Source organism: Stegodyphus dumicola, chromosome 4 (genome assembly GCF_044657685.1).
Source record: "Stegodyphus dumicola isolate Sdum_Otavi_A_Nest chromosome 4, ASM4465768v1".
Taxonomy (NCBI): domain Eukaryota; kingdom Metazoa; phylum Arthropoda; class Arachnida; order Araneae; family Eresidae; genus Stegodyphus; species Stegodyphus dumicola.
Genome location: NC_140771.1, coordinates 166,155,973 through 166,179,056, shown reverse-complemented (window position 1 = coordinate 166,179,056; position 23,084 = coordinate 166,155,973). Strand labels below are relative to the sequence as shown.

The following is a 23,084-nucleotide window of genomic DNA, read 5'->3' as shown; positions in this document are numbered from 1 at the left end:
AGATTTTTCAATTGAAATAATAGGATATAAGACTTATATTTAAGACTTATTTAAAATATATGAACATTTTTCTATTTCAGTTTCATTTCCCAGTTTAATATTAAAATACAAACATGCAAGTCAGAATACAAGCATACAAGTCAGGGAAAACTTTATACCTTCCTTGGAGCTCTTTATTGAGAATATTAAAAGGACTTGTCAAATTAAAAAGAAATAATAAACCGGTTACCCATGTATTATTTTGATGGTTTTAGTTTGCACCATGAAAACTTTGATTTTTTATTAAATCAAAAACTTCCTGAGTACAGCTGCTGGATTTTTTTTATTAAATTAAAAAAGGTTTGAATACAGTTGCTCGATTTAACTCCCTCATCTCGTTATGATAAATAATTTCTCCGTATCTTCCAGCAATGCAGTAAATTCCCGACTAGTCAGGACATGTTCATAGATAATGTTTAATGTTTCAGTTACTGTTTCAAAATATAATTAGTGTGAAAATTTTAAAACACAATCTTGCTGAGAAATAAAGCAAAGGTCTAGCGAAAAATAATACTGAAAATTTTCATCTTTCATTATACTCCTTAATTTTTCCACTGCTTCAGTTTTTATTAATTATAGCAATTACTTGCAAATCCAACCATTTTATCGAAATTAATTTGTATTTATCTAACACAGATTTTATTTCAAGAAAAGTGTCCTGTGTCTCTTTTTCTCTTTCATAGGAATTACTTCCCATAAATATCCAATTATTTCACTTTCATCAGGAAACACCTTGTACAAAAATGGCAAGTTGTATTGTAATGTGTACTCTTATCAAAAGGCTACAAAATCTACATTTTTTGTTCATTTAACGAACATCGTAAGTCATTTATGATTTCCTTACTAAGTTTCGCGTTTCGCTACTGTAGGGGCGCTAAAGGTTTTATTTTAAAGAAACTATTGTTTTTTAAGACAGAAAGGTTCAGAAGACTTCATCAAACTTCTTTGAGGAATTCTACATCAGTAAATAATTTTGATCCTTTCGCTAATAATGTATGAGGATAACAAAGCTATACCTCATTGAATCTATTTGTTTCAATAAAAAATACTTGTTATAGTTATGCATCAGATTTCAGAAACTGTAACTTTATTCCCTCAGTTGGCCATTCTATGTTTCTAATTTTTCTTTATGTTTCATTTTCTAACACTGACACAAACTATTCTTTTAGAGTTAAAACTGCTATACAAGTCGTTTTGGGCACATCACCAAAAAAATACATAATTTATTATTTTGCTTGGAAATATACATAATTTACCTTTTATCTTGACATTCTTTTTTGTCAGCCTTTTGTATAAAATTTTGTTTAAAACGTGGTTTATAGTTTAACCTCTGAATTAAAATCATTTTTATAAGTACATTCGACTAACTATCTAGTGACTGACTCAAGGAAAGTTTCTATCAGAAATATCAATTCAGCAGAGGGAAAAACAGAAAACACGGTAATACTGTAGTGTCTCCAACTATCGTCTGAAGAGACAAATTGTTTTACTGCCATGGGATGTTTTCTCGTCTTATCCCGGTCACGTGGTACAAACATACTGTGTTAAAGACAAAATCTTAAATGACTCATTTGTTTCTTTGTCTTTCGATAGCAGTCCCGTACATAAGCTCACAACATCTACACCATACATAAGCACCTAAACCGTAAGCATCGTATTTACAACAAACACATAATTGGAAATGTATTTGCTTCGGGCCACCAGTTTGAGTCTAGTTACTGTTAATTCTGTTACTTTAAAACTGGTTAATATTGTTAGCCTGCCGGTTCGGGAATGTTACTTCATGGAACAATTCTCATTATGCTCATCATTTCTGTCTTCAGGCGGCCAGATCTGAATGAATGAGCTACGCTGATGCAATGAATGCAATGAAGTACGCTGATGCAATGAAGTACGCTGACGCAATGAACTACGCTGATGACGGTCTGCAGTGTAAGCTTCTGAAAAGTAAGCATGAAAGTATAATAACGATTTTTCAACTGCTCTCCTTCATTACAGCCAATGAAGCGTGAGGACTGTTAACATTTAATCAAAACTTAGTAAACTATTGCTCTCTTTCATGGCATAATGCTTGATTGTACAAAGCTAAATAGCTAGAATTCATTAAGTCATGAATTGAACTGATGTTAAATAACTTTTACTTAAAATGCATCAAATCAGTTATTAAATATAAATCATATTTCAATGAAATGCAAAAGTCAGTATAGTACGAAGAGTATCAAAAGAACCAAGATATTGTGATTCGGAAATAAATAATATTTTTAATAAAATCCTTGTGAAATAAGCTTATAGATATCAAGTTAGATGCCTGGAAATTAATGATAAATAATAGTGTTAAAGCAATGCAAATGAAAGTTCGTCTAAACAGTTTTATATATGAGTACGAAAATTTAAATACTTTCAACTATGTATTTACATTAACTGAAAATTCAAAGATTACTGCATTATAACTATGCCAGAGAGCTCTATATAAACATTTTTATACAATTTTGAAAGTACTCATTAGTCTTAGACGGAATTATACTCTTTGACGTATTAAAGATTTTGACAATAAATGTAAGCTATTTCTTTAATAGTATAATCCTTAGTTACTGCAATCGATTTCTCTTAGTTAAAATCATCTTTGAATACAGCGTTAAACAAATATTCCGATCGGATTCCTTTCGAAAGGGCAATAATGATTTGAGAAATTGGATGGAAAATTCGTCTTCTCTTGTTATATTCATCCTTTTCATTTGTTAAACTGTAAGGATGACAAAAATCCATTTATGGTTTGATTCTGTGCCAGAAGAGTATTTCTTCGGTGAAAGCTTTACAAATTGCTCTTAATGAATACCTCTGAAGTTCAAAATGCCTAGAGTAAAAGTTTCCCATTTAACTGCGAAGCGATACTTTACACTACTATGTAATTAAATATATACGTGGCATTATAACTTGCCGAGAGTGATGTAATAATCAGCTTGAAATTTAAAAATACACATTACTGCTTATCAATTAAATACACTGGTTTAATAGCAATTGTTACGCATATTTAAAATATTTACTTTTATTATCACGCTTTTTTTATTTTCCAACCGTACTAATACATTACTTATTAATGGCTTTTATGAACATTATACATCTTCATAAATTACCTTATATACTTCCCCTTTTTAAAGGTACTACGGATTAGGGGCCCAGTTCGCCAAATCCTGGTGGTGTCGAATTATGTTCTACCGCCTTTTTCAGTTCGGGCACCACTTGCAGACACATTACGTTATTTTAAAACAGGATACATGAAAAATGTGGAATGCCGTCGCCGGGACTCGAACCTAGACCTATTGAATGCATGCTGAGTGCGTTACCATTACACCACGAAAGCGTGCGGGAAGGAAGGAAAAATACCTTTAACTGGTTAAAAAAAAATCGCTTTATGCATGTAATGGCATTCGAGTTTATATTTATATGCTAATGAATAATGAAGGATTATTTAATGTTTTCTTCACAGTAGCATTATTCTCAGAATAAATAAAAACCAGTAATGTTAAGGATAATTAAAGATAAGTTTAAATACAATTACGTAACAAACAACCTCCAGTATAAGATGTCGCATTATTATCCGTAGCACGAAGATCTATAACTTTCCGCCAAACATAGTCTTTTATGAGTTTAGTTATTGGCTCACATTATGCACATAACTGGGCTCAGATATAATGGACCATTAAGGTCAGTTTTCATCTAAAGTGGAAGCAATTACAGCCAGTTTGCAAGACCGGCCGGTTTAGCAATCATTTCCATTATCATTTTAGTAGTATCAGCAAATAGTTGGAAAATCGTAGAATGTTAGGCAAATTGGATATTAAGAAGTAAGTACCTTACTGTCCAGTCCTCTCGTCGCCATTTCTCTTTGCACCAAGTCTAAAAGGTTGTCGATGTCTTTGACTGCGTGTTTCCTTTCATCGGAATTGGGGCCATATTTGTGGCCTGTAAAGAAATACGCTGAAAGTGAATCATAACCAACAAAATTCGGGAAGATAAGAAACATTTATTCTTGTAATAACACAATGTAAATTAAGATGATTTTCTTATTTTCTGGTTTTTGGTATAAAAAATGCAAATTAAATATACACTTTTGGTAAATGATAATGAGCAATTAAATTTCATTACATAATATTTCATATCAGATCTTTCGGAATTATGTTAAAGACTTGAAGGTTGATATTATCAATAGTAACAAATTATGCAAAATTTCATATGAAACAAATTATGCTTAAGTACATGTTTTTGCTGAAACGTAGTACTGTAAGTGTGACAAAAAAGAAATCAGACTTAGCTGTTTAAGCTAGTGCCTCAGCTTTAAATAAAATCATCCTTAGATTATTATCCCTTATTCGAACTTTTCCTTTCAAATCATTACCGATATAAATTTGGTTATTGATTAAAGAACTATTTTTAGAATGTACATTATCGATTGATTTTAATTTTCGTTTATACATTTCCTACCTTAAATTTTACGGCCAATAAAAATAATATTTTTGTATTTAGTTTAATAAAATTTCAATTTGAAAATTAAATTATCCAAATAACTTTGGAAAATAAATTTCATTCCAGACTACCTGATATTTTGGTTAATATTTTATAAAATATTTCGTAGACTGTCTTTCGAATATTTCTTGAAGAAATTCTATATTGCTCAATAAACAACTGAGATAATGTATTATTTATCTACACTGAATTTATGAAAATAATTTGGAAACAAGTAAAAACGTGTACAACTTAAAATAGATTTTTAAAGTATCTTTCACTGTATTTAAATTTGAACTTAATAAAAATTTCCATAAATGTGCATTTTATCTTTTAACCCAAAACATTGATAGCCGTTTGGTAAACGTAATAAAAATTATATTCTTCCCGGTTAAATGAAATTTTATTTCATTTAAACCCACTTTATTCCTAACATATTTAAAATATTCAATTTCCCCTAAAAAGCAATAAACTTATCAAAATACAAATTTATTTTTAATCTCTGAAACTTCAAATAACGAAATTTAACAGAGGAATAAAAGTTTTAATAAAATACAGCAACAGATTATTTAATCGCATACTACTTCAAAAACACTTGGATTAGGAAATTGCTTTTTGAAGGATGAGTTCCAGTAAAGTTCAGTAATTTGTTTCCATCTAGAACAAATATGAAACAATAAAATGGTAAGATGAACAAACATTTCAGTTTGGGAAAGTGTGTATGCGTGATATTCACAGGATGATAAAGGGGATTGACAATCACACAGTCTTTTACGGAATGTTCTCTCTGCGAGATTTATGCAGTCTGGGTCCTTACTCGTATTTTTTTCCTCTCCGTGATGAGATCTGCGTGTGGTGGCTGATGATGAGTGTCTCCGATTCGTCAACTTACGGGCAGCAAGACTTGCAGTTTGACCGGTAAAAGAAAATTCCTCCTATTCGATTCCTATTCAGTTATCTCCTCCAGCTGCTTTTGTAATCTTCAGTTCATCCATAAGGTTGGAAATCTAGTTATCTTCAAATCTCTTCATCCGGAACTGTACAGACTGTTTCCAATCCCACCATAGTGGAATTGCTGCAGTAGCGGTGAATTAAATCAGATTAGTTTCCTACTTCTTTTATTAGGTTAACTTGTACTATTGAAAATTGATGTCAATAATTTTAAAGTAAACTGAAAAAAAAATTAAGTTAAAGAAATGCCTAAAATTAAGATACTTAAGATTTTAAATTAATTATATTAATCAAAATTACTTGCAATATTGTTGAATTAAGGCTTTATTTGGGGTCCTGGTTTCGAAGCGTCATTGCATCCCCTGTTTAAGTGCAATATTTTATCTTAGGTATTGGGATGACAGAGGATTGAAGTTATTTGCTTATTAGTGGTGTATGCAATACTAAATTGTTTCCTTTAAAAGTTCTGTCTTTGTTAGTTTGTTATTTGTGCAATTCTTTAAAAATAGTTTCTGGTTAATTACTTGTGCTACCGGTGGTCGGATTACCCCTCCGGATTAATTTTTTGGGCTCGCAGAAATTTTGAGTTCAAGTGCAATTTAAATAGATTTTTTGAGAGACTTACCGGTTACCTGTTGTTAAAAAATATTTAATAGCATTTGTATTAACATAGTCAATTAATAGTACTGAAAAACTCCATTAAGTTCTGGAATGTGAATGAATATGATAGCAAAATCACTGAGTTCTAATATTTTTTTTTTTTAATTTATTTTTTTTTTTTTTTATTTTTATTTTTTTATTTTTACTTCCTTGTACGAAGTGAGTGTGTGTGTGTGATTATGGCAAAGCCTCGAGGGCTGTCTGCCTAAAGGGAGGGATGCCTTTCGTGGAGGACTTTCTAAGGGAAACTGGCTCGTATACACGTTACACATGGGGAAAACCACGAAAACGCCCATGCAGCCAGCCCGTTCGCGGGATTCGAACCTCGGACCGAACTACCAGTGTTGAGCGACTTTACCGCTCGGCCGCTGGTGGGCCCTGTACGAAGTGAAAAGGAAGTATTGTAATCGCGAAAATTTTCAAGCAGCATATTTCAACGAAAATATCCATTTTCACCGCTATCGAATGCAATTTAATTTAGTAAATCTTTTTTTTTTTTTTTTTTTTTTTTTTTTTTTTTTGATGGCGGTCATTGAATGCTTACATTTGAAACAGCAGACTAGTGGATTTGTTGCCAATCTAGAGAAACTTAGGTTCGCAACAACAAAGGTAACTCCTTCATTTATTATTGCCAATTAAATAATGCTTAATCCTTTCTGGAATTTTTTCGAGGAAAAGGGTGTTTAAGATTTACTTCGTAATTTTTAATATAGATATTTTGAGTTTTTATGTATTTTTGCCTTCTCGCGAAGTGAGAACTAAATTAATTGAATGAGAAATACTCAATCGTCTGTGAAAAACTGTTTCTTTTTTGTTTTGTTTGCTTAATTTCTTTTATACATCATTCCAGCTTTATTATAGTATTTGAATAGAACATGTGGCAACGATTAGATAATACTATTCTTTAAATGATATAAATTTTGTGCATTATGAGTTATAATATGAACGAAATATGAATTAAGTATTAAGTAAATTTAGCGCCAGAGTGTCGCTATGGTAAACAAATACTAGAGTGAATTTTAAAGAATGCATTTATTCTATTGTGGTTTATGCGCTGTCGGCGAAGTAGTTTTAATTCAATCCAATAAGTTTAAACGAAATGCAAGAAAAATGCGTATAATTTAATATTCCGTACAAGGAAGTCACGTGGTGTACACAACAGATTTTTTTACTTCCTTGTACGAAGTAAAAAGGAAGTATTGTAATCGCGAAAAGTTTCAGGCAGCATATTTCAACAAAAATATCCATTTTGACCGCTTTCGAATGCAATTTAACGATGTTTTTGCGTGATATCTGTACGTAAGGACAGAATAAAAGACACGTTTATTCCAAAACAAATCATAAACTGCTTTAAAATTAATTCTGGAGAGACTTTTTCGTGGTGTCTGTACGAACGTATGTGCGTACGTACGTACGTACGAACGTATCTCGCATAACTCAAAAACGAGTAGCCTCAGAACGTTGAAATTTTTTATATAGAACTGCTATAACATGTAAATGTGCACCTCGTATTTTGGTTACAAACGAAACGCACTCAAACGTATATAAATATATTTATATAGTATATATCCACTCTGTTACACGGCTCAGTGATCTCTTTCTTTACTCTTATATGTTTGTAAATTGTATATTTTTTGCTTTAAAAATGATTGAATTATGTTGTTTTTATCTTCCGGTTAAGGTTTTTATGCCTTTAGTAAATCTGTAGGCAATATTTTTAGAATTATCAACAATTTTAAAGTTAAGACACAATAACACGCCGAATAAATACTGATTCAGAAGTCAAACAACAAAAATCAGCGTTAATTCACAAAATTTTCACAGGACTAGTTTCGATGGTTTTACCGAACCATCATCTTCAGCTGCAAAACCGCAAATGAAAAAGATAGGAAATGATGTTTAGATAAGATAAGAAAGCCTGGACAAGAATAAGCAAGTGGCGCCATCTGTTGGCGAAACCAGAACTAAAACATAATTTCTCTAAAAGCCGAAGGCAAATTTGGATTGGAATTAGGATCGTTAACTAGAACAGAAAGATTTTTATGAATGTGAAATGCCTCTAGAAAATCCAGTTCTCCAATGGAAGATGTTTTTTGAATAATTTTGGCAGCAGAAAAATTGAAAGTGTGATTTTCGGACCAACAATGTTGAGCAACAGAAGACTTCTGTGTTTCCTTTTTTCTAACATATGCCTCATGTTCTTTGACGCGAAATTTTAAGGCTCTCTTAGTTTGGCCAATGTAAATTAAACCGCACTGGCAAGGAATCCTATAAATACCCCAGGAATTCATATCCGGAATGGGGTCCTTGAGTATAGAAGTTGGAATTTTATTGATGGGAGAGTAAACAACCCGAAAGTTAAATTTCTGCAAAATATGTGCAACTTTATAGCTAATTGATGGAAAGAAGGGAATGACAACAGAATTTTTATAATCTCCTAAAATAAGAGTGGGGCTTTTAGTGTGTTGAGATGAGAATTTTTTAACTGCTTGATTAATAATGTTGGGTGAAAAGCCCCTGTCAATAGCTATTGCTTTTAAATAATTTAGTTCTTCATCAAGGGCTAGTTTGGAGGAGCAAACTTGAAGAGCACGGAAAACATAGGAATAAAATGAAGCTAACTTTTGTTTAGTCGGATGACATGATTTAAAGTGTGGTGGAAGGCAAACCGATGAAGGTTTACGGTAAACTGTAGTACTGAAGTTGGATGTGTTACGTGTGACCAGAATGTCGAGAAACGGAAGAGAATTGCAAGTCTCAAGTTCAAAAGTGAACTGAATAGCAGGATCAATAGAATTCATTGTTGAAAGAACTCTATTTAAATCATCTTTATTACCTTCAAACAGGGTAAAAGTATCGTCTACGTAGCGGAACCATGCCGGGAAGTTTAAAGTTTCAAACAATTTTGATTCATAATAATGCATGTAGATATCAGCCAGGATGGGACTGAGGGGGCTACCCATGGCTAATCCCTCAGTTTGCTTGTAATATTTATTTTGGAAAACAAAATGTGTTTGTTTCAAACAGAGTTGAGTGAGAGAAATTAGCTCATCAATTTCGATGCAAGAGAAATGAAATTCGCGAAGTCTGGTTTCTAGACATCTTAATGCACCCTCCACTGGGACATTGGTGAATAATGATTTTACATCAAAAGAAACCATGAGTAAATTACGAGGAGAAATGTTTTTAACCTTTTTTACAAACTCTATTGAATTTTTTATGGTGTAAATGTTATTGTCTAATAGAGTGGAAAATCTAGAAACTAAATATTTAGCTAATGGATACGAGGCAGTACCTAAATTTGATACAATAGGGCGGAAAGGAATACCACTTTTATGAATTTTGGGAAGAGCATATAATCTATAATCTATAATAATCTATAATAATCTATAATAATCTATATATAATCTATAAAAAATAGATTATATATAGATTATTATAGATTATTATAAAAAATAGATTATATATAGATTATTATAGATTATTATAAAAAATAGATTATATATAGATTATTATAGATTATTATAGATTATTATAGATTATAGATTATATGCTCTTCCCAAAATTCATAAAAGTGGTATTCCTTTCCGCCCTATTGTATCAAATTTAGGTACTGCCTCGTATCCATTAGCTAAATATTTAGTTTCTAGATTTTCCACTCTATTAGACAATAACATTTACACCATAAAAAATTCAATAGAGTTTGTAAAAAAGGTTAAAAACATTTCTCCTCGTAATTTACTCATGGTTTCTTTTGATGTAAAATCATTATTCACCAATGTCCCAGTGGAGGGTGCATTAAGATGTCTAGAAACCAGACTTCGCGAATTTCATTTCTCTTGCATCGAAATTGATGAGCTAATTTCTCTCACTCAACTCTGTTTGAAACAAACACATTTTGTTTTCCAAAATAAATATTACAAGCAAACTGAGGGATTAGCCATGGGTAGCCCCCTCAGTCCCATCCTGGCTGATATCTACATGCATTATTATGAATCAAAATTGTTTGAAACTTTAAACTTCCCGGCATGGTTCCGCTACGTAGACGATACTTTTACCCTGTTTGAAGGTAATAAAGATGATTTAAATAGAGTTCTTTCAACAATGAATTCTATTGATCCTGCTATTCAGTTCACTTTTGAACTTGAGACTTGCAATTCTCTTCCGTTTCTCGACATTCTGGTCACACGTAACACATCCAACTTCAGTACTACAGTTTACCGTAAACCTTCATCGGTTTGCCTTCCACCACACTTTAAATCATGTCATCCGACTAAACAAAAGTTAGCTTCATTTTATTCCTATGTTTTCCGTGCTCTTCAAGTTTGCTCCTCCAAACTAGCCCTTGATGAAGAACTAAATTATTTAAAAGCAATAGCTATTGACAGGGGCTTTTCACCCAACATTATTAATCAAGCAGTTAAAAAATTCTCATCTCAACACACTAAAAGCCCCACTCTTATTTTAGGAGATTATAAAAATTCTGTTGTCATTCCCTTCTTTCCATCAATTAGCTATAAAGTTGCACATATTTTGCAGAAATTTAACTTTCGGGTTGTTTACTCTCCCATCAATAAAATTCCAACTTCTATACTCAAGGACCCCATTCCGGATATGAATTCCTGGGGTATTTATAGGATTCCTTGCCAGTGCGGTTTAATTTACATTGGCCAAACTAAGAGAGCCTTAAAATTTCGCGTCAAAGAACATGAGGCATATGTTAGAAAAAAGGAAACACAGAAGTCTTCTGTTGCTCAACATTGTTGGTCCGAAAATCACACTTTCAATTTTTCTGCTGCCAAAATTATTCAAAAAACATCTTCCATTGGAGAACTGGATTTTCTAGAGGCATTTCACATTCATAAAAATCTTTCTGTTCTAGTTAACGATCCTAATTCCAATCCAAATTTGCCTTCGGCTTTTAGAGAAATTATGTTTTAGTTCTGGTTTCGCCAACAGATGGCGCCACTTGCTTATTCTTGTCCAGGCTTTCTTATCTTATCTAAACATCATTTCCTATCTTTTTCATTTGCGGTTTTGCAGCTGAAGATGATGGTTCGGTAAAACCATCGAAACTAGTCCTGTGAAAATTTTGTGAATTAACGCTGATTTTTGTTGTTTGACTTCTGAATCAATTTTAAAGTTGTTTAAGTGCCACTAAATCTAATAATTTTTTTGAAGGCGCCCATTGCTTGTTTACATTTGAAACAGCAGAGTAGTGGATTCGTTGCCGATCTAGAGAAACGTAGCTTCGCAACAACAAAGATAACGCCTTCATGTATTATTGCGAATTAAATAATGCTTAATCCTTTCTGGAAATTTTTCGAGAAAATAAATGTTTAAGATTTACTTCGTAAAGTTTAATGCAGATATTTTGAGTTTTTATGTATTTTTTTCTGGTCGCGAAGTGACAAATTAATTAATTGAATGTTAAATACTCAATCGTCTGTGAAAAACTGTTTCTTTTTTGTTTTGTTTGCGTAATTTTTTTTATACATCGTTCTAGCTTTATTATAGTATTTGAATAGAACGTGTGGCAGCGATTAGACAATTCTTTAAATTATATAAATTTGTGCATTCTGAGTTATAATATGAACGAAATATAATACTGTTGTTAGTGAACTTAGCGCCAGAGTGTCGCTACGGTAAACAAATAGAGGGAAGTTTAAAGAATGCATTTATGCTATTGTGGTTTATGCCCTGTCGGCGAAGTAGATTTAATTCAATCCAATAAATTTAAACGAAATGCAAGAAAAAATTAGTATAACCTAATACTCCGTACAAGGGAGTCAAGTGGTGTACACATCAGATTTTTTTTATTTTGTTGTAATTTTCACCTTCCGAGAGAGTTGAGTAAATACCTTAACTTGTATAATTTGTGTTGAATATATTAGCTTAAAAATAAAATCAGAAGGTTATTTAAAAATTAAGATATGTGGACTGAATTTATGCATATTTTAATTGTGTGAATATGCTGCCTCGCCGGGTCGTTCAAACAAAAGTCACAACGCAATTAGTGTCAAGTTTAAAGGTTGAAATCAAGTATTGTATCTTCACGGCTTTTTACCGCTTAGAATGACGCACGCATCCAATGTTGCACGGTACCCTCATTTTTGTTTTACTTCAAGTTGTTACTTGAGTTGGTTTGGTTGAACCATTATTTAAATCGTCAGTACCTAACATTTAGTGTTGTGTGTATTCAGTAGTGGACATTTTCCTTCCCCTCCGATAAGTTTTTCGCAGTCTTTAATTTAATCGTTTATCATCTTCAAAAGAACAATTAGAAAAATTTGACAAGTATAATAAACAAAAATTTGTTTCTTATAAATTTATTCGCCTTACAGAATAAAAATATGAATCTTTTCACTAAAGAATAAAAAACGCAGTAAATTTAAGGGGGGTCAGGGTAGCTTGAAGAGCAGGTGGGAGACCCAATGCTTATGCCTATATAATGTGGATATAGTCAAACTACGCTAACTATTTAGACTGCAGCACAACGTAGGGCCCACAAGGCGCTAGAAAATCCTAATGGTTTCTTCAATTAAATGACACAGCAAATACAAAGACCTCATTTTCATTTTTATTCTAGCTTTAGAAATTTGTGCACTGCATTTTGGGGGGAAATAAGGATTACGTTAGAATTAAGTTCTGAAAATGTTCTCCTTTTCGATCTACACACTACTAGAATCAATTAATGAAATTCGCACAACTTTAGGATTTTCTTATATTAACAAAGAAATACAAAATAATCAGAACGCTAATGAAAGTTGTAGAAATAAACCCAGATGGGCATTTGGCTAGCAAGAAGTAACAAAATATGTCCAACTGACTCTGTCTTTTACAAGGACATTCGAACAGATGTTATAAAGCTATTAAACTGCAACGTCTAGAATGGTATTGTTCATTAATTTATTACACGAGTTCAGTACATGAAACACAATATTCATAGATTGCTATAACGTTTACTAAACATAAGGTCAATTTATTTAAGAAATTTTGATGATGTTATACGTTAACTATAATAAGAGCTCATGACCAAAACTATCAATGGTAAAATATCCGACATGGATATTATCTTTAGAATGTTTTATATTCTTTTTGATATAAAACCCCTTTCCTTGGAAGGCATCAGTATAATCGCACATTGTTATGTCAACTTTCTTAATGAAAATTCCAGAATTTTGCCTTTTTCCCTTTTACTTAGAGAATTGCTGTTTATCTCCTCCTGGTCTTCCCACATTCTAAAATTATTTGTGATTAAATTTTATGCAGTGTTTATGAAGCCCTTTCTCTCTAAAAATAGTCTTAATTCTGAAGCAGGTTCAGTTATGTATGCAAAGATTCTTATTTCTAAAATGCAGCATTTAAGTTTTGTAAATATATCGATCCTAAGTAATTTTGTTTTTGAAGCAATAACAGTAGCACGAGTAAAATTTAATTTGTCTGCGACTTCCAAAATATTTCGATGATATCCATATGCATACATATGGACCCTAAAATAGTTTTTCCATCATCTTTGCTTTTGCTTATCTAATAAAACTCAATGTCAGTAATACTGCAATAGAGAGCATTTGCTGTTCAGAGATATAAAAAGTAATTGTTTGGTTGAAGTGCACAAAGAAAACAGAGTAATGTTAGATATGATTAAAAGAATGGGACAGAATTATTGCTTCGAACAAACGTTACAAGTATTTTATTATATTTTCAGAAACGTTAAAAAATTTCTCATTTAATAAAATATTGTTGCGTGCGTACGGGTTCGTTAGGAAATGAATGCACAAGTCCGATGAAAAATGAACAAAAATTTATTATTATCACAACAAAAATGCTTCAATTTTCTCAAATTATCATGCAGTATTACAATATCTCACGGTAGTAATCTTTTAACTACTCAAATGTCCAATAGAACGTATTTCAAAACAGCTAAAGAAAGCTAATCCGCGAATTCGCTACAATCAAGAAGAGCAGTTTTCTAAACAACAACAAACTAAGCTACTACTACGAACTGAGATGTTTTCCTCCTTTTATAAGATTTTGAAATCACGCGCTAGAATTTTCTAGTACTTTCTCGAAATCAAAAAGAGATATTTATTTATTTAATGCACGCGCTCTTGTATTTTCAATTTTCCGGCTTAGCTTTCTTTTAATATTCGTCACGCGATGCACTGCGCGAGAAATAAAACCATTTAATTTATAATTGAACTAACATTAGCTTTTAAGTACGAAATTCGTAACAATATATACCTTAGATTCTTCATATGATTTAAATCTGAACATTTGCTACGGAAAGATATTTAAATTCCTTTAGGATTTCCAGATTTTTGCTAATATTATTTGGTTTATTACCAAAGTTTTTATCTGAAATCTTTGATCAATGCCAGATGTGTTTTCAAGGTTGGTTTCTTTCCTTATTAAATGTTTAATTTCATTCTTTTACTCAAGAAGACCAAATCTTTTCGAAATTCGTATCAGTCATCGCTGGAGAATCATAATCTTTCAGGTGTAACCTGTAGATTTTCTTGAACCATATAGTACAGTCAGACAATTCCTAAATTAGAACAGATTATTTACTATCATTAAATTATAAAGTATAACCCAAATAATATTAAGATGCAATAATATTAAGATCTGCGTCTGAGAGGTATGATAGAGAGTATACTTCTCAGATGCAGCTCTTAATATTCAAATATCGTTGAGGTATACTATATCTGAGAGAGCAAATAAAGTTTTTAAATATGATTATGTTTTATTTCATTTGCAAGACTTTAAGCCTGACAACAAAGTGGGACACTGTACTTTCTTAACAACCTTTCCCATACGCTTTGATTCGTTTTACTTAATATGTTTTGATTAAATTACTGTTCAGTGTGAGAAGACATTAAACACGATATTTGTAAATTGTTCCGATTGACGTACAAATGAATAATTAAAGAGAAACATAGTTTGGAAACTATGTTGATTACTTGCTATATTTGCTATATTGTTATATTTGCAAATATATCCAATTTTAAGAACAGAAGTGACGAAAAATTAAAATTATTTGTTAAAAAATATGGTAAATAAGAAGCAACATTTATATAAACAAAATAACTGGTTTCCTTATTTTTCACAACTGAACTCCGTTTGCAGCCCTTGAGGCTGAGAAGTATACAAAATCTCACCAAATACTTTAAAACGCTTCAGAGTTCGGAATCAACATCGCAATGCATTTTTTTTAATTATTGGCAAAATAATCAAAGATTGAAAAGGAATAGTTCCCTCAGTCATGCTAAGAAACTAGATGTATTACAGTCTTATGTTGAATTTAATTCTTTAAAACCCATCGCCTAGCGGAGCTTTTGTTAAATTTGGAGTGGAAGATGCATCTCTCAAACGTAGAAATACCGGTATCTTTTCCGTTTTCGGCTCTGAATTGATTGTTCCTGATACGGCTTTGGACTATGTTTTAGAGAGACCTTTATCCGAGGAAACGTGAATCCTACAATATGTAATTCAATACCTAGATAACTATACCTGAGAGGAAATAAAGTTATTGAAAAACTCAAGACCTTGTCCCATTCTTCTGTCCTCCATCTACAATGGACGCCAAGACATTTTTGTTCCTAAATTTTAAGAATTAATATACTGTGAACTCTTTTAAAAATAACCTTATTAGCTCAGGAGAGCTATTAGTCTCGAAACGGCACTTTGCGTCGAGTCACTAAAAGGGTTGAATCGCTTTTCAAATTGTTGCGAACAAATATTATCGCCGTGTTTTATAAATAAAGAAATTAAATAATGATGAGTCTGCATGAATGTATGTATGTTTCCCTCATTGTGAAAAAATAAAGGTACCTAGAGCGATCAGATTATGTATTACGTATTCCTTTACCCGAATATAGACAGCTGAAAGCCCGAATTTGGAATTTGTTTTATGATCAGTTTCATGTTTTATAAAATTTTACCGAATTTTTGATTAAAAAACTGAAACATTTCAAAGCAAACAGTGGCAACAATGTAGAATAAAACATTTATATCTCCAGCGTGCGAGATTGTATGCCGGAAATTCTAAGGATACGCTGTTTTTAAATATTTTTAGCCCAAATGCTATCAAAACGGTTCTCCAAACGTGAATGTGTGTATAAATGAACAAAAAAAAACTTTCCTTTGGACTTAATATAAAATCTGAAACTTTCAGATTTTTCTCCCTATTTTCCGTATACATCATAAAACCTAACTCGTGGAAGTATTATTATGTTAACACTAGCTGTTTCATTCCACGTTCAATAGTAAAAAGGAATAAGGTTATTTCATACGTCTTCTCAGAAGAGTAAAGCGAAGAACAGTTTTAAAAAATTGATCAGAACTAATTGAAACAGATTTAAGGCTTTTGGAAATATTACATAATTTCCAAAATGTTACTTCGAAATGTGTTAGTAATCACTAAGCAATTAATTAAATGTATTAAGAATGGTAATGGTATAACAAATATTTGCTGCACAACTTACAAAAACATTTTAGCATCCAACAGAGCATGGGGTTATGATTCTTTCTAATGCATTTCGAAACGCGTAATGGCATAGAGTCGTTTAGGTCCTTAAAGTAACTTCTCTCAGGCAGATTGAACTATATTTTCATGTTCTTGCAAATGTGATTGCGGCGAAACCTCGATAGAGCGGCCTATAACATTACAGAGATCTGTTACTGGGGACAGATCTGTGGAATGGCTAGTCAGGGCAGGGTGCCATATGCAGGGTGCCAGGGTTGTGTGCAAGTCAAACTCGTGAGCTGCCAGCAATATGAGGGCAAATGATGTCCTATTATAACTAACAAACTGCAATACAAGGACGACCTCATAAACGTTCCACTGAGCTTATAAACGTCAAATCCGCAGTGAAATCACTGCCACTACCATATTACTTAACCAATTATACACGTAAAGCGTGGCAATTAAACGTCTGGTATAGAATGTACTGAAGTGATAGTTAGAACAATTTCATTACAGTAGCGAAAGACACGAATATAGAGCAGACTCTGAAAATCCTTTGATCTACAGATCTGCAACTATTTTAAAAGGAAAGCGAAGCAAAGTTTATTACCTCAATGTAACAACTCGTATGTAATCGTCCAAGCAAAATTCAGACTACTTGAAGAACTAATGATAAATAATTCCTTACGTGGCATCAAATTAAAAGGATGTACATGTGCTGGAAGCACAGGACTATGAATTATGTAATTGGAGGCACAGGACAAATACTTTGTAAGATGAAGAAACCAGCAACTTATGGAATACACTATGAGACACATTACTGAATATACTCAAGTAAAGTATAATACTTGATTCATAGGCGTATCTCAAACAATGGATTATACCAAAAGAACAATGATAAGAATGAGGAATAGGTATAGTAATGCAATTAAAAATAATATCACAACTTACAGAAGGTGTTCACGCGTTTTTAAGAAAGATATCGGAAAAGAATTTTAAAGAGGCAAACTATTTGGAATAACATTTCTGTCAACAGCGTATTATTTTCAATAAGAAATATCACCTGTTACTTTTAAATTTATTCTTCTTTCAAAATATTGCATGTGTACATAACTGGTAAATTAAAAGGATATGTTTTTGAGCTTTCCGAAGAGAAATATTCTTGCTCCATAAATCGAAAAACGTTGTAAAGTGACTAATATTAAAATTTCGATGTGCAAAATAAGCAACATTTTAAAATTGAAATTCGAATCGTGGAAAGAATACTCGAAAAGGTACGTAGTGTTTCTAATGTTAAAATATTATAAACAACAGAAAATCTCTTGAAGCAGAAAGCAATTGCAAAGTTTTTAAATACATTATACATTAAATTTTTATTAAGATATACATTAAATACATAATTTATACATTAAATACATAAACCCCTCTCTATACAGGGTGTTTCATAAATCATGGATAGGGACTACAGCTGTGATTGGCTGGCAATGAAGCAGTAGAGGGCGGTAGTGAGCCGGACAAACCACGATCCGATGCATCAGAGGAACATTCGCAACTCTGATGTCGAGCGTGATCGGTGAGTTTACGCACAGGGAAAAGCTGACATGCATCTCATGTATGGTGCTGCTAATGGGAACGGCAGAGCAGCGCTGCGGTTGTACCAGGAACGGTTTTCTAACAGGCGTACGCCGAAGCACAGAATGTTCGAGAGATTGCATCAGTCTCTGTGTGAAAACGGGTCACTTGAAGCCACCTCTAACACTAGGAGTGGAAGAAGTGCACGACAACCTCGCATTGAAGAACCCACCTTGAATATTGTGCATGAATTACCTCAGACAAGAGCTACTGCACGTCGTCTGCAGCTGAATCATTACACCGTTTGGAGAGTATTGCATGAAACTGGTTTGCACCCATGCCATTTGCAGAGAGTCCAAGCCTTGCAAGAGACAGATTACCCTCTTCGAGTTCATTTCTGTCATCGGTTCTTGCAGCAGTGGCGGCGCAGGCGGATTTCCCATCGGATGTGCTATTTACGGACGAGGCAACTTTTTCAAAGGACGAAAAAGCTTCAATAGCGTGCCAACAACCTGCACATGTGGCAACTCATAATTCACACGACACACGTCCACATGCATTCCAAACCCGCTTCTCCGTGAATGTGTGGGCGGATATTGTTAACGACTACTTTATATGCCCATACCTCTTACCTGCACGTACAAATGGCTTATGTTATCATATTTTTCTGCGAGAGGTGCTACCGGAATTGCTACAGGATGTTCCGGCTGTCGTTCGTGATCGCATGTGGTTCCAGCATGATGGTGTACCAGCCCATAACCACGTGCGGGTCCGCAATTACTTGGATGGGATATTTCTGGCCCGATGGATTGGTCGCGGTGGACCCGTTCGATGGCCACCCCGTTCGCCAGATTTATCCAGCTTGGATTTTTTTATAGGACCATCTGAATAGAATAATTTACGAGACTCCCGTTGGCTCACTGGAGGACCTCGTTGCACGACTATACATTGCGACTGCAAGAGTGCGCGAAATGCCTGTCGTTTTTCAAAATGTTCGTCAATCCCTTCTGCGACGTTACCGAGCATGTATTACTGCTGGTGGTCGCAAATTTGAACATTTATTCTGAATACTGTATTTCTACAAAGAAGCATTTTGCGGCTATTTTATTTGCGTTATAAACACATTTTCCTCTCGTGTCGTTTTTTTACGTTCTTGCCTTAATCCGTCACTTTAGATCCTACATTCCTATAAAAAAATGCATATTTTAGTACGCTCCACAACTCCTCCAAGTTTGTCCCATGACCTATGAAACACCCTGTATATCTACGATATCAAAATTCGTTGAACAGACTAATGAATGTGAAGTGGTTAGTAATCATAAGTGACCTATAATATATTTTTATGAAACCTCTATAAAAATCAACTATAAGAAACATGATATACTATTAAAATTGCATCACAGCGAGTTAGAGCTTACATTAACGGCTAGAGGTAACGTCTATGAACGTCCACAGATCTTCAAATGCGATGGTCTGTGTCACCATACATCTGCACCATAATAAACTGGATTGCTCCCCTAAACCGTTTATCTAAATCTTTTAACGAGCTAGACTATTTTTTGAAAGCTTATGATTTTAAGTATTCCCTAATGAAATATTGGGGGAATGTACAGCAAGAGTTTACGAATTGTTGGAGATAATTTGTACCAAAGAAAGATGATACGTCTTTCATGCTCAAAAAGCACATGCGACTTGTCACAATGGGTCTTCGACTTATCATCAGTAAGGATATCTCAACTCACATGTAACAAAGTTCGGAGTCACATAAAACAAACGATGGTGCTTCTATCTGAAATAGAAAAAAAGATAAATTTGTCCCACTTTCTTTCTCTCTCTCCCATTTTAGTGAAACTGTCTATTGATATACTGTGCCTAAAGGCAATATGAAAATTATTACTTATTTTACTATTTAAAAATTAAATAAAAATATATTTCAACGTCTACTGCAAATTTAACACGAATTGAAACTTGTCCGTTCTTTACATTTCATTTAATTATTCAACATTCTTTTTTTACATCGGTTACCGTTTAGAATCATTAGGCTTGTTAAAGTAGGAAATATGAAAAATGTGCAATGCCCTGACCAAGATTAGAGCTTCGGACCTCCCGACTGCTGGCCGGACGTGCTTTCCAATTACACTACGAAGATAAGCGGTAAGGAGGAAAATATCTTACATTCTCCCACACTTAAAGGGTGATTTAGATCGCGAAATCCTAGTGGTCAAAAATTATCATCACCCCATCTTCAAGTCTTAATTCAGGCGCCACTCTAGCATCTTTAGAATTTTTTCAAAGTCGGGAAACAGAAGAAATCCACACTGTCTTCAGTGGATTCCTAGGATTAGGAAGTTCTTCGGACTCCCTAATTGCTAGCCGGACGGGCTTCCAATTACAGAATGAAGCCGTTACATCCTTCTCAATTCAAGGGCGACTTGGGAAGCTGGAGCCAATTACCAAATGTTGACGGTTATGAATTATCATCCACCACATTTTAGTTTGGGAGCAACTATAGAGTCATTAGATTTGTTGCAGCAGGAACAAGAAAAACTTGCAATCTCATCGTCGTGATTCAAACACCGGACTTTCCAATATCAAAACGGAAGTGCTCAGTAGCACCGCGAAGGAGGGACAAAATACCTTAGAGTTATTTTTCAGTATATTTTAATCACTAATTCCTCAACTAATTAACAAATTTGTGTACCATCTGTTATTCATGAATTCTTTAAATATTAAATCATTGTAATATCGAAGAAGATGGTTAATTTCTAATCAGGTGTTAAAAAATTATTGAAAATCTTCAAATTATATCAAGAATCTTCTGATTAATATCAGGAATCGAAGCAGAATAGTATATGCATTATAATTAATAGTTACTAAATGTATGTTAAGATTCTAAGTTAGTCAGATGTACTCAATGCACGAAGATATATTAATAGAACAAAGGAAGAATATTAGCGAAATATTAAAGATATTAGCAAATATTTAACATAGAACATTAAACATTTGCTAACATTTGTTAAGAATATACATTGTAAAAAACATGATACATATTGATAAACTATTATCTCACAATGATATCAATTATTTGATGCGTTTGCGAAGTATACGCGTCGAAGTTGAAGCGTTTGAACGTTTCTTACCAACGTAGGAAAACATTGTACCTGGTTTTTCCGTTACGCTTTTTACATTAATAATTCATTTTCTATTAAACATTTTCCTTAAAATACTTTCCTCTCAAATTAATTTTTACAAAATTTTGTCAATTTACTTTGCTTACAATATTTTCATCTTGTTTCTTACTGAAATGTGAAACGAGACGATATAATATTTTTAAATCCAACGAAACCAATTCAATAAAATACAATAATTTTGCAACGAGAATAGATTCATACATTTTTCTAATTCAAAATAATTTTACCTAATGTAACATTAACAACTATAATTCATTTTGTGTTAATGATGTTGGGAAAATATTTTCCTATGCGACTATACCTCGAGAGGGAGTTATTTTCAAAATTTGGAGCAAGAGAGAAAATATTGAAATTTTCCTTCACATAGTCTTTGTTTTGCTGATAGATTTAATTCAGATGATGCGAACTGTGGGAAAATAATTACCATAGAAGTCCACTGGCTCGTAGTAGATTTGTACTAGTTGTATTTCGTCATTCTCGAGGAGATCGAGGGCAGTTAGTAAAGCTTCCTTCGCGTCCTCGTTGACTGTCGGCCAGGAGTAACCTACGTACTTGTACTTACGGCAGTAAGTAGGTTTTCTGCCCTTGATTTCCACCTAAAAATAGAAAAATAAGCAAATTACTGAATATTTCGTGAACCTCAGCCAAGCTTCTTTGCTATTACAACAATACTTAAAATTGTAATAATTTCATTAAAATGTGGTATAATATCTGAAAAAGTATTCTTGTATTTGTTAGCCTCACCAGTGGTTGAAAGGTTAAGACCGCTGAGTATTGGTAGTTTGACTTGGGTATAAATCGAGGTGAATGGGTTGACTGCACGGGTATTTTTCGTGAATTTCCCCATGCGTTATGCAAATACAAACCAGTTCTCAACAGATGACCTCTATAAAGTAACTTTAGGCAGATAGCCTTTTCTGTGTATCAATCTAATCAGTCCTTTACATAGGAAGTGTAACGTAAAAACCTGCCATTTTCCTCACAGAGATCTAAGTTTGTGAAGAAATTTTATTACAGTTTATTGATGGAAAGATATGAATTTGAAAATTAAATTATTGTTATTTTTTTCGCACTTTAACTGAAATTTATATTAACCTTTTCTCAATTAGCATGCGTATACGTATATGTGAAAATGAAATTTAGCAGGTACAAGACTTTAGCGATGCCGCATAAACAAATATCCGGGTTATCGATAAACCCGGATATTGCCGTAAAACGATTTTTGGCATTATTCAATGTACTGGGCATGGAAAAAAATACGGATATTAATTTCGAAAACATATTAATATATTAACAAATGAATTCGCTCATAGATTAATTTTATTTAATTCGTTTTTTTTTTTTTTTTTTTTTTTTTTTTTTCTTTGAAATCATCATTATGTAAGTGCTTCAAGGCTTTCAAAACATATTTCCCTCTTTCATAGATTTCGCCTTGATTGAAAATATGATATAGTAATGTTCCTCAGTATACGTTCATGAGCCGTAGTTTATCCTTGTCGTTAGTTTGGAACTGCTGTGTGCTAGTACAGCAGACTGAGTACCATCTTTTATTGTTTATAAAATATTTGCTTGATTTAAGCATTGCTAAATCGGCCCAAAATGCACTTCCATTCCTGGTAAATTTTCATATTTTATGAAACACAGAGAGTAAGTAATAAGTAATATTACCGATGAAAACAAGCCAGCAAGAGAGAGAGAGA

The 23,084-nt window shown here is 32.9% G+C and overlaps 1 protein-coding gene across 1 annotated transcript in view; it reads right to left on the bottom strand.

The window, feature by feature from the left end:
- Positions 1-23,084, bottom strand: part of LOC118187957 (glycerophosphocholine cholinephosphodiesterase ENPP6-like) — a 275,565-nt gene that overhangs the window by 39,053 nt on the left and 213,428 nt on the right. Inside the window, exons 3-4 of the mRNA XM_085815738.1 lie at positions 21,809-21,980; positions 3,893-4,002 (exon numbers count right to left, since the gene is read on the bottom strand). Coding sequence (XP_085671864.1) covers positions 3,893-4,002; positions 21,809-21,980 — 282 coding nt within the window. The remainder of the gene's footprint in view (positions 1-3,892; positions 4,003-21,808; positions 21,981-23,084) is intronic.